Here is a 12,509-nt window from a genome sequence, read left to right as displayed (position 1 = left end):
TCTGAGACTCGTGATCTGATTGGCTATTGAAACCTGACTGTGCCCGTTCACTTACAGCGCACAGGGGCCTGCTCTGTTTAATCTGAAGGCCCCGAGCAAATGTAATTTACCTGGCAATACAGCTAGCTGAAATATGATTGGTTAAAAACTCTACCATAATAAATAACTTATTTATCGAGTTATTTAAAATAACATTGAAAGCCACTCAACTAAGTGGAAATAATACAACGTAAAGAATACAGAGAATAATTTTGTTTACATATTTATGAAAATAAAATAACATAAATTATAAAATAACATAAAATACATGAAAGTAAATTTACTTTTCTGAGAATGTTTAGGCCAGCAGAGAAGGCCTTGCTGGCCCTGAGGGTCCGCCACTGTTTCAGCCACTCCAAAAACCTGCCTGCCTCAATAAAATGTAAAAAAAAAACAAATTAAGACGAAAATTTGCACCCGGCAGAAGTGTGCTGTACAAACATACAGTTACCACATAGTTAAACAGAAGGTAAAGAATTAAACCATTTTTACATCATGATTTCATGCTTTAATTGACCATTCTCATTCTAGTGTGACTGACTTGGCACCCAGAGGTCAGTATAATACATACTGATACATTCACAGCACTGTATATAAAACAGAGTCTGGCCAACTTAAGATCTTTCCATTTCTCGCCGCTTCTGACGCGGATTGCCTCAGGCGCCATCTTGCAACTCATCGCTTGCTGTCCTGCCCTGCAATTCAAAGTGGAATTCCATTTTGGAGAATCTTCATCCTTTTTTGAAGAAATACTTCAAAGCTGCGTACATGCGTGACCTTAGGGCAGGGGTCGGCAACCCAAAATGTTGAAAGAGCCATATTGGAACAAAAAAAACAAAAACAAAAAACAAATATGTCTGGAGACTTATATAAGCCTTACATTGAAGGCAACGCATGCTGTATGAATCTATACTAGCTATATTTGCCTAGTAGTGATGGGTCCATGAGGCGTCATAAAACGTGTTGACACAATGACACACTGTGTTGATGCTGTGTTGATATTGTGTCGCTGACCACTGACACCTGCTAGACTTTCAAAATCCCTGCAGGCAACCCTCTTGACAGACTGAACTGACCTAACAAAATTGGCATTTAGAACAGTTTCCAAAAAAACAAACTAATAATGATGAGTCATATGCCAGATGTAGTTGCAGAGGTGCTGCTGTTGGTATATGATATTTCTATCTGGAAAATTCGACATTTCACCTGTAATAAAATATGTGAATAGTGAACTAAGAGTTTCCTTGAAATTAATTTGAATTACAATAGAAAAAGATATGTCAATAATCTGTGAGGCACTCAGTGAGACAAGGAGATTTGAATACCGTTTGAAAGTTTGAAAAAAGACTTTTTGAACACCAAATTAATTTTTATACAGAAAATAATTACAGTACATCTGAAACTAATGATTATAACAATATATTTGAGAGAAAAAGCATGTTATTTTGCCTCATTCAAATCTTAATATCTGAGGATTTAAATATGTAAACTAAAGTGCAATCACATTCGTAACAGAATGGCTTCTGGTTTTTGAAATGTAAATTACATCATAACTTCTCCTCAGCTGCCGGTTAATGTGGCCGCTCTTTGACCCACTTTTCTCCAGATTGTCGCTACGTTTCTCCATTTTCTGTTATCTCTTTTATTGTTTTCTTCTCTTTTCTTTCTCTATTTTTTATTTTCCTTCTTCGTGCTACTGCTATTTTTATTTTTATTCTTCGTGACAGGGATTCTCTTTGGCCTGGGGAGTCAAGTTCAGCATTCGCTTCAATGGTATCTGGCGCCATCTAGCGTCGTGAATGGGTATAATGTTTAGACTCCGAATATAAGACGACCCCCACTTTTTCAGTCTTATTTCAATGCAAAAAACACCGTCTTATATTCGGGCCAATACGGTAAATACTTTATTCTCCAAAAGGAGATCAAAATGGCTCTACAGGGCGGAAAATTTGCGTTTCTCCGGGAGCTGCTCCATAATATGCACGGACTGTAGCAACGCCACTCGAGTGAATCGCGAAGCCTTAGCAGTCGATAGTCCGCTGCTCTCTGCTGTGCGCGCGTGAGCGCGAGCACGTACTCACGTGGTTCAACCAATCAGCGCCGACGCAACCCACATCACATATCAAAGAAGCTTTGAACTACGACAACAGCTAAGCTAGCCGAGCCGACGCGACGCTTGGAAGTCAGACGGACACGTTTTTCTGATAATCTGTGTGTTTTCTTTTTTGCCCAAATATATATTTTTATTCGAGCGAGGGTGAGGTGTGGCTTGTTTCGGCAGGTGGCATCGCATCACTCCACGCACTTCCTTATAAGCACACACAGTTTGGCGGGCTTTTGCGGTGTCGACGCCCACTGGACTGAGTCGACGCAGTTCATTTATTGGTCACGTGATCGTCTTGAAGCAGTACACGCACCGACGCAGGGATTGCTCTGTGAGCTCGACACATCGGTGTTGCTGGACCCATCACTATTGCCGACTATCAAAATGACTAAGTTGGCTAGAGATACACAATGAGCCTTCACGATTGAATGTTTTTTTCCCTGCAATGCAATTCTGCAGAGAAGGGGTGCCCAACCGTTTTTGACGGAAGATCTACTTTTTGATCAACAAACCTCCCGCGATCGACCTGTTACCGCACGTGCGCATACACACGCACTTCCACACGCATTTACACACGCATACCATAATGAGCAACAGCCATAATATGCCCCTAAGATGATCGAGGCATGGGACGCACTTTTGCAGCGTGTTAACTATTCGTAGCTCACGTGTCGCGTTTAAAATGCTTCTCTCAGCCATCCACATTGCCATTCTTTGCCAGGACCCTTGGTGAACTGATGAAATGCTGTTTTTTTTTCATGACAGTCACCTGCCTTGCATCCCGTCCTGCAAATAGAAACGTGTGTCGCAGGCTATGACGCAAATCCTTGTCGACAGAAATGTTGACATTTAATATTTATTCTACACATTTTTAAAGCACTGGAAAACATTAAAGAATGTTGGTGTCATGTTTGTCCCCCTACAGAAACCATATTAAAACAAAAAATATATTTCCCTCCCCCATCTTTTTCCATTTTCAAACATTTTTGAAAAAACAATTTGACGCCAAACAAATTTACCAGTCTAATCAAAGATATACGTTATTAGTTCTGGGCCGCCCGATAACTTTGTCTTGGTTTCACATCCAGTGTCCCTCCGAATGTCACTTTGAAGTTGGAGATGCTTCTCGGGTGTAAAGGTTAACTTGCAGGCATGAGGAGAAGAAACAGGGTCTGTGCGTTCCCCTGCTGGCATGGGAAAGTTATGCAGCATGTCCAAACATGGGCAGAATACACACTTCAAACGCAGAATACACATTTCACGGGCAAGAGCAGTGACAAGGCACACAATTCTCCAGCAAAGAAATGCATGTTAGTCGGACCTAAAATACAGGGTGCAATAATGACAGATTGGCAGCAGGTGTGCAACCAGCAAGAATGCTCAGCCCGCCACCTGCTGCCGACACCAGAACATGACATATAGAATGTGAAAAGGAAAATATCCAAAACCACATTGATCCTGTACCAAACAAGGATGTGCTGAATGAGATCTTTATACACATTATGCTCTTCATTATTACTACCATATATGACCCACTGTGTGGAAATGTGGGGAAACGCCTGTAAAACAAACACACTCCCAGTTTTAAAACTACAAAAAAAAGCAATCAGAATTATCAATAGATCTAAATACAGTATACGGAACCCACGAATCCACTATTTATCAAATTAAACACGATGAAATTTTATGACCTGGTTGACTTCAAAATCTCCCAATTAATGTACAAAGCACACAATAACCTCCTTTGCCAAAACATCCAGAAGCTTTTTGAAATTCAAAAGAGTTGCTATGATTTCAGGCATGCCAGCCTCAACAAAATATCCAAAACAAGAACAACCATCAAGCAAAGGTGTGTTTCTGCAATAGGTGTTAATCTGTGGAATAATTCTGAAAATGACCTGAAAATGAGTGACTCGCTTGCTGTGTTCAAAAATAGGTTCAAAAGGAGAGTACAAAAAACCCCTACATAAATCAGAATGAAGTTGATGAATTTATTAAAAGCTGTAATGTAGCAGAATACTGATTATGAGTATGAGAGAAAACCGACATGAATGTGCTAGATGTGTGTATATGTAGTCCCTATACAATCCAAATGTTGTAGGAATCGATAAGTATCGCACACATAATTTGATTCTTTTTATAAATTAAAAAAATTTTAAAAATGTAAAACTATATGAACAAAAAAAAAACCTACATGAACATAAGGGTCAAAGCATTTGTTTATATGCAGACTTTTTCCTTTTCAGATTGATATACAAAATGAACAATCTATTTGTATATTAATACATGAAAAAGGGGTAGGACTTGACACGTTTTTTACTTCTTCCTACTCCTTAGAACAGGGGTGTCAAAGTCAAATGGACGGAGGGCCAGATAAAAAATTTTGCTGCAAGCCGAGGGCCGGACTGATCGAATGTTCGTTCATTGAAAATTTTAAAAATGATCACATATTGTTTATTGAACAAAATTTAATTGACTGAAAACCTAACAAATACATTCCAATATGGTCAGATAAATAAAGCAACATTTTTTATGGCTATGTCAGTAAACTTTAATTTTCAACAGGCACAAAAAATTTTCCTTTGTATAAAAATCCCCATAACATGAATGAAATTAGCCGATATTATTCAAGGCACTATCAATAGTCCATATTTTCTCTTTTAGCAAAAGTAGGCTAAATTTACTTAAAAGAAAAACAAATAATAGTACAGTAATTTTCGATCATTTACTTGAATAAAATATTTTTAAAACATAATTGGATTGAAATACAATAAAATAAAGTGCAAAAATGCTCTGAGCTGAGCAAATCCTCAAAATTGAGTGAGGGTGTTCAGCAGTAAATCGACTTCTGTGTGATGTTTTGTTCAGCTTCATCAAAGAAAATAGTTGTTCACACACGTATGTGCTGCCAAACTTTCGACAACGTTTGAGCAGCCTGGATGCGCAGCGGGACCACTGTGTCGGGGAGGAAACCGTCAAACTGCGCAGCACGCACTGCCGTATCTTTGCAGAAACACTGCAATTGTGTTTCTGCTAATGCTTACGTTTAAAAAGAGTTGCTTTTTTTGGGGTAAACTTCGTCACAAACTTTAAGTATACCGTTTTTAATGAAATCCCCCTTCCCCCTCCATGTTCTTGTTTTTGTTCGCGTGTTTCGTTTCATGATGTCGTCTCAGATTACACTATTTCAATCGCGCCACACTTTCTCCGCACAGAAGACACACAGGTTTTCCAGCTACGTCCATGAACATGTACTTCGACTCCCACCTTGTTTGAAACCCCCAGTTCTCAGTGTCCACCTTCCGTTTTGCCATTTTTGATGGGTATCTGAAAGCTAATGTCACTGTCATGGGAACGACTGCTAGACTAATAAATATTTAAATAAAGCGGCCGACTGCTTGGCGCGTCACCGTTGCATTGTGGGAAATGTAGTATTGGTGCGTGTAAAAGATCTGCGGGCTCTCGGCTTGCTGCGGTCCGCGGGCCGGTTCTAATAATAAATCAATATCATCCCAGGGGCCACTGAAAACATTCTCGCGGGCCGGATTTGGCCCGCGGGCCGGCACTTTGACATATGTGCCTTAGAACATCTAAATTGTGCTGTATGATGACTGATTTCTTTTCCTTTTTTACAATTTTACTTATCTTTACTTTCTCTCAATTTTCTTACTGTGCATGTTCAATAAACAACAAAACAAACAAACAAACAAACAAACAAACCTATCAAGGAAGCGACTATGATTTTAAGTATTTCATAAAGGGTGTATTGTGATTGTTATAGTCTTATAGGGGAGTGCTAGGACCAAACTTTGGACCGGGAACTGTTGTCGACTGCGGCCGTCTCTTGATGAAGAATAATCGTGGATGTGGGGTGGGCGCAGCCGTCATGCACTAAAAAGTTGCATTGCTGTAGCAAAACGTAGTCAGCAACGGGGTGCGGCCGTCACCTGCTGAAACTTAGTTATTGACGGGGGTGGAAGGTAGTGGTCATGGTGGGGGCGGTGGTGGCGGACGCCTTCTAGCAACCATGATGGCCAGGACCGGCCCGGAAATACAACAGCCATCAACATATTTTCCTGAAATTCCCAATGGCCAACCTGCTCCTAGACTCAACATTCGGTCATTTTGAGAAAGATTGAAAATGGTCTGATCGTGGTCTGAATAGAATTTTAAAACTGTGTTGCTCCCTTTGCACAGCAGCACGGTTCATTTTAGATTAGTGGTTTTACCGGTAATGTACTTGTTTTGGTGTGACTGATGAGAATAATATCAAAAATCACTTTTGCAGTTGCTTTTCCCCCCCAAAAAAAAATTTGAAATAAGCTTTTCAGTTGTCGAAATTTCATTAATTCAAATGTGATCTTTGTTTTGAGTCAAAGTGGCACTTTTTGCCATTTCAATTATCTCTTTTGATGGGTCCACTTCATCTCATTTCAGTTCACAGTTCAGCTTGACTTGGAGATAGTTTGTCAAAGTACCCCTTTCCAAAGACTTCCTGTATTCTGTGTTCATCTTTCTCACATGAGAAAATGCACGTTCAATGTCTGCATTGCTATGTGGTAGACATGTAAATGGAGAGAACCTAATGTCATTTTTGTATTTTTCTAGGTACATCAGAATAAATGAAAAAAATAAAAAATAAAGAAGCAAATTCTTTTTGCATTATTTTATGTACACGAACATAAAAATATTGCAAAAGATTATATTTCTAATAGTGCACTACTATAAAAGTAAAGTCCTCAAATACAAATCTTGTTTTAATGATTTTTTTTTTACAACGAAAAACTAGTTTTATCCCATTGTTCAGCAATTAAAAATGAAGTGTTGTATGTAGATGAGCATGAATAAAATAAACTGACCGTGTTTTGTCAGTGACGAAATAAATGAATGAATAGGCATACTGTGCTCCTATCGAAGATATATGAATAAAATGACAACTGTAATAAAATGTGTTTCATAATTCAAGGAAAAATTTAAACAGTGCCGAAGGGCCCCAACGAAACACTGTGTGACTCACTTTTTATTTGATCCCTCCAGGTTCAAGAAGCATGCAGGTGGTGAAAACAGTACATGTAAGCTATTTTGACGGACTAAACTGTTAACCAAAGGCCACACTCTTGTGCAGTCTTTGTTTACTTATTGAACATGTCTACAGGCTCACCAAGGACATGTCCAACCCTGAAAGTACAATATAGTACTTCCTGGGTTCAACTTCGATCTGTAAAAGAACACTTTTAAGATGGTTAAAAAAAATGCAATATGCATCAGCGCCCGATGTTTTATACAGTGGGCATTGCAATGTACAGTTATTGCTTTGCATCTAAACATGCTGTTTCACGTGCTATTTCGTTGCATACACAGCAGATGGTAGCAAAAACATAATAAACGTTCATCTGTTTTCTGCATTAATGATTTCATGATGGCAGTTTTCGTCCGAGGAATATTGACTAGTCTGTGTTGGTTTAATATGCTTTATTCACCGAAGGTACAAAAGGTATTCTTGGGCGAATCGTATAGACGACTTCAGTCCTGTACATAACATAATTGCAGTTGTTTATTTCTGGAAAGTTTAAGAATGACATGGGAGTAGTTTTTGGAAAACGACATAATTATGACAATACGTTTACAGTATATGATACAAGATGTGATTGCTTTATTTCCCATTTAACATACCTTCCAAAGCTTAAAACAACACACATCCCAAACATAACATTGACAGAAAATAACAATTCACAATTAAGTACCGTATTTTCCGCACTAGAAGGCGCACTGAATTATGAATGAATGAATCCTTTATTGTCATTGCACACTTTACGAGATTTTGCAGGACCATCCACCCACTAAATGTATCAAGAAATATATAAATGCATTGCACTCCCCTAGACATACTCACAATCACATACACACGTTTAAAAGTTGAGATTCAACGTTATGGAATGGATTTTTGAAAATTGTGACTATACACTGTTCAAGGAAGGGTTAAAGTAGATTGTTTTTGAAAATATATGAATTTTGTATGAATCAGGCATTGACATGAGAATATGTAAAATATTCGGCAATAATTAAGATACAGTCAGTGATGTCATGAGATATATAGTAAAATTGCACTCCCATAGGCCTCCACATTCACATACACACGATTTAAGAATTGAGAATCAACAGCCTGACTGCCCAGGGATAGAAAGTGTTTCTATGTCTGTTGGTCCGGCTTCTCATGACTCTATATTTCCTGCCCGAGGGCAGGAGGTTGAAGAGGCACCTGCCAGGGTGGGATGGATCAGTTAGGATTTTCTTTGCCCTTTGTAGCCCCCTTGAGTTCGCGATGTCATCCAGGGATGGCAGGGGCAGCCGATGATTTTTTGTGCCGCCTTTATGACTCCCTGCAGAGCATTTCTGTCCTTGGCCGTGCAGCCAGCATGCCACGCTGTGATGCCGTACACCAATACGCTCTCCACTGTGGAGCGGTAGAATGTGTGTCGCAGGTGTGCCCCCGTCTGGCATTTGTTCAGCAATCTTAAGAAGTGCAGCCTCTGTTGCGCTTTCCCGACCAAAGCATCCGTGTTGGTGTGCCATTTGAGGTTATCCGCTACATGCACATCCAGGAACTTAAACGTCGAGACCTTCTCCACACAGACACCGCCTATCTGTAGTGGGGAGGGGTCTACTCTCTTCCTCCTCCAGTCCATCACCATCTCCTTTGTTTTGCTGGTGTTCAGCAGCAAGTTGTTTGATGAACACCAGCCTACGAGTCTCTGTATCTCCTCCCTGTACGCCGTCTCATCGCCATCGGAAATGAGACCCACCAATGTAGTGTCATCGGTGAATTTCACAGTGACATTGGAGTCATACATGGGGCTACAGTCATGTGTGTAGAGCGTGAACAGGAAGGGGCTCAGCAGACAGCCCTGGGGGAGCCCGTCCTGAGTGTCAGTGTGGAGGATGTGTGGGGCCCCACCCTCACAGTCTGTGGTCGATCTGTCAGAAAGCTTTTGATCCATTTGCGGGTGGGGGATGGGTAGCCCAGGTCCTTCAACTTTGTGATGAGAATGTCGGTCAGGATAGTATTGAATGCTGAACTAAAATCCACAAAAAGCACCCTGACATAGCTTCCTTGCTTCTCTCCATGGCTCGCGGCAGCGTGAACAAAGGTGGAGATGGCATTAGCTGTTGATCTATTTTGTTTATAGGCAAATATTTTGTCTGTAGGCTAACTGATGCTGGTCAAAGTTCTGTGGGAGGCGTGATTTTTAGGTGGCAAAGAACTAGCCTCTCAAGACATTTCATGACCACTGGGGTCAGTGCCACTGGTCTGTAATCATTCAAGCTGCTGATGGTGTGTTTCTTGGGGACAGGTATGTCACAAAATAAATTCTGTAGGGGGGCTGTCAAATTTATTTTGTGATTAACTTGCTTGATTTTCTGTTTTGATGCATTATTTTCAATTCTCGTAGTTTCACTGACCCAACAGCAAGTTGTAGCATTGTAAGCATGTCTCCAGCAAGGAGCCATCTTGGTGGGGGTCGACGTATTACCGTAATGACCATACACAAAGCACACCGGATTTTAAGGTGCGCGGTGAGCTTTTAAGAAAATGGAAGACTTTTCGGTGCGCCTTATAGTGCAGAAAATACGGTACCCTGAGTAAATCCTAATCTTTTCTTGTACAGTAATAGACTAAAGCATTGATACATATTTCTAAATTTGAGGTGAAGAACAGAAATTCTTTTGGGAGGGTGCGGGGGGTTATGGGTAATATGTCATTCGACGGCCTGTCATGAAAAATGTGTGTGTGTGTGTGTGTGTGTGTGTGTGTGTGTGTGTGTGTGTGTGTGTGTGTGTGTCTGTGCGTGCGTGCGTGTTTTGTTATTTTGCAGGAATTTCACTTAAAAAGGGATCCAATCGCCAGAGACAATTCACGGATCTCCTATGGAAATTGTTTCCACCTTTATACTTTGTACCGTGACACAGATGGAAACGTTCGACAGGTTAGTTTTTCTTAATTTTTTTACAGGAGGTAATTAACAGATATTACCCCCACCCCCACCCCGCTCAAAAAATAATAATCATAATAAAGAGAAAGACAAATCTGTATTGCTTGGAGACGTATTTGATACAAATGTAAATCATGTATTGCTAAATGAGCCTGGGTGAGATATGGCAAATCACTGATTAATTTCTACTTTGGAGCTTTGTTAACCGCGAGCTATTCTCTCCAGGCACCAGCAAACGGCTGCCATTGCAGGCCCAAGATTAAAAAACTAGAAGAGAAACTGAAGGGCACACAAGAGGAGCTGAGACTGCACATCCTGAACATGCACGAACAGGTTGATAGCAGGCTGCGCAAGATGGACCGCAAGAGCAAACATCAGGTCTGCTTGTACGACTAAATACATACAAATAGCTCATACATGTTGTGACACTGTATATGTTACGTTAGGAAATCACTGTTGTACCATTCAAGCAGGATGTATACTTAGAACTGGGTTTTTTCAGTCTGAGTGAAGAAGCTTTGTTATGTTTTTGTTTAGATTACATTTGGTTTTGTTCCCTCATGTGCCCTTTTTGTCCGCACCTGTTCTCGTAAGCCATGCCCCTTCTGTCGAACCAATCAGCTCCCTCAACCCTTAGTGTCTTGACCAGATGTTTCTCATTGTCCCGTCACTTTGCTTGTATTTAGTTCCCTGCCGTCTTTGTTGGATCATTGTGTGTGTGCATCTCTGTGCGCCCCTCTCACATTTTGTTTCTGGCATAGGTTTTTGTTACTTTGGTTTCCTGTGGTTTTCAGGACTTTGTTTGAATACAGTGATCCCTCACTTATCGTGGTTAATGGGGACCGAGATCCCCGCGAAAGAGAAAAATCCACAAAGTAGGGTTTCCACACCCACCCCCTCTCTCTCTCTCTCTCTCTCTCTCTCTCTCTCTCTCTCTCTCTCTCTCACTCTCTCTCTCTCTCCCTCTCTCTATCCCTTTCTTTCTCCCTCTGTCATCCTCCCTTCTCCCCCGCTTGTAACAGACCATTTTAGAGACCAACGACGCCCCCTGGTGTCTTCTTCCTTTTGTCCCGCTCCATTTTTGACCACGAATTCAGCTCAGGGTACCAGATGAGCTGGGGCCTTAAATGTACATCATCCCAATTTGTACTGATAAATATCTTTCGTCATTTATTTTCATCTCGTCATTTTCAAATACACTGCACAGTCTCTCTTTCAGCACAGTCTAGGCTAAGATGGCATCAAATAAAATAGATACTGAAATGTTTCAGGCACAGACTGACAGACTTGACCCGAGATAACACTGTGTCACTAATGGCTTTTCTCCAGTGAGAAGATAAAAGTCAAGTAAACATTTCATGAATGCATGTTCATGATGATAAACAGGGACAAATTTGGAACATACCTGTTCCATTTCAGGCCGGGAAAAGAGAAAATAGTTATACACGTGGAGAGAGCAAGTTGTGACAGTGTAGATAACACACTAAATCCTAAACATCGAGAAGAGAGATGATGGTTAATGATGGTTTATGTCATGGGATAGTAATGAAACATGCACCACAGAATTCCATGTACCTGTAATTTACTGGGATGTGATCCCGATACAGATTTACAGTGGAACCACTTGACAAAATAAAACTGTAAATTCAACAAAACCTGTTTTCAGTGTGCTCAGATGAGGGGAGAAACATTTTCTGAGACAACCGAAGCAGTCCAATTGTGATTCATTTAATGTTCTGAGAATGAAAAGATATCCATTGAGCTACTTCGGACCATTGTGCCGCTTCATATATTACTTTGACTCTGAAAAAAAGTAGGAATGTTTGAACCACAGGAAGGCATTAGATCAGGGGTGTCAAACGTACGGCCCGCGGGCTGGATCCGGCCCCCAAAGGACTTTAATCCGGCCCGCGAGATGATTATGTAAAGCAGTGGTGTCAAACATACGGTCCGCGGGCCGTTCCATCAGGCCCACAGGATAATTTAAAAGTGAAGAAAATGCATAAAAGACACAGAATAAATATTTTTAATAAGGTGGAATTTATTGAGTATCCGCTAGGGGACACTGTTTTGATCAGAGAAGAAGACAACAGCAGCCTCAGTCCATCACTGAGACAGACCCATGACAGCAGACGCTATCAATAGCACTCTCACATTTACACATTTAATAGCACGCTCCTTAGTTTGTAAGGTGTAGGCAGGGATTACATTTAGATTTTATATGCACGTGTAAATGGTTTAAAACTTCCTTTCTTTATAAATCTCGTTTAATCTTAAAGTGCATTACTATATTTTTCAAAACCAATTACTTGTTAAAGTTTGTACAATCAGTGGGATCAGTTGCAATGCATATATGTGAATGATAAAAGTAAATT

General features: G+C 40.5%; 2 protein-coding genes across 2 annotated transcripts in view; both read left to right on the top strand.

Annotated features, from left to right (window-relative positions):
- The window catches only part of LOC109518527 (ankyrin repeat domain-containing protein 6-like), a 28,482-nt gene extending 17,828 nt beyond the window's left edge, over window positions 1–10,654 (top strand). Inside the window, exons 4-5 of the mRNA XM_019874410.1 lie at window positions 10,018–10,128; window positions 10,360–10,654. Of these exons, the coding sequence (XP_019729969.1) occupies window positions 10,018–10,128; window positions 10,360–10,530 (282 nt within the window). The 3' untranslated portion in view covers window positions 10,531–10,654. The remainder of the gene's footprint in view (window positions 1–10,017; window positions 10,129–10,359) is intronic.
- Window positions 10,655–12,493: 1,839 nt separating this feature from the next.
- The window catches only part of LOC109518524 (ankyrin repeat domain-containing protein 6-like), a 701-nt gene continuing 685 nt past the window's right edge, over window positions 12,494–12,509 (top strand). Inside the window, exon 1 of the mRNA XM_019874408.1 lies at window positions 12,494–12,502. Within this exon, the coding sequence (XP_019729967.1) occupies window positions 12,494–12,502 (9 nt within the window). The remainder of the gene's footprint in view (window positions 12,503–12,509) is intronic.

The sequence above is a fragment of the Hippocampus comes genome, unplaced genomic scaffold (genome assembly GCF_001891065.2).
Source record: "Hippocampus comes isolate QL1 unplaced genomic scaffold, H_comes_QL1_v1.1 scaffold391, whole genome shotgun sequence".
Classification (NCBI taxonomy): domain Eukaryota; kingdom Metazoa; phylum Chordata; class Actinopteri; order Syngnathiformes; family Syngnathidae; genus Hippocampus; species Hippocampus comes.
The sequence above is the reverse complement of the archived record's forward strand: the minus strand, read 5'-3'. Positions and strand labels throughout refer to the sequence as shown.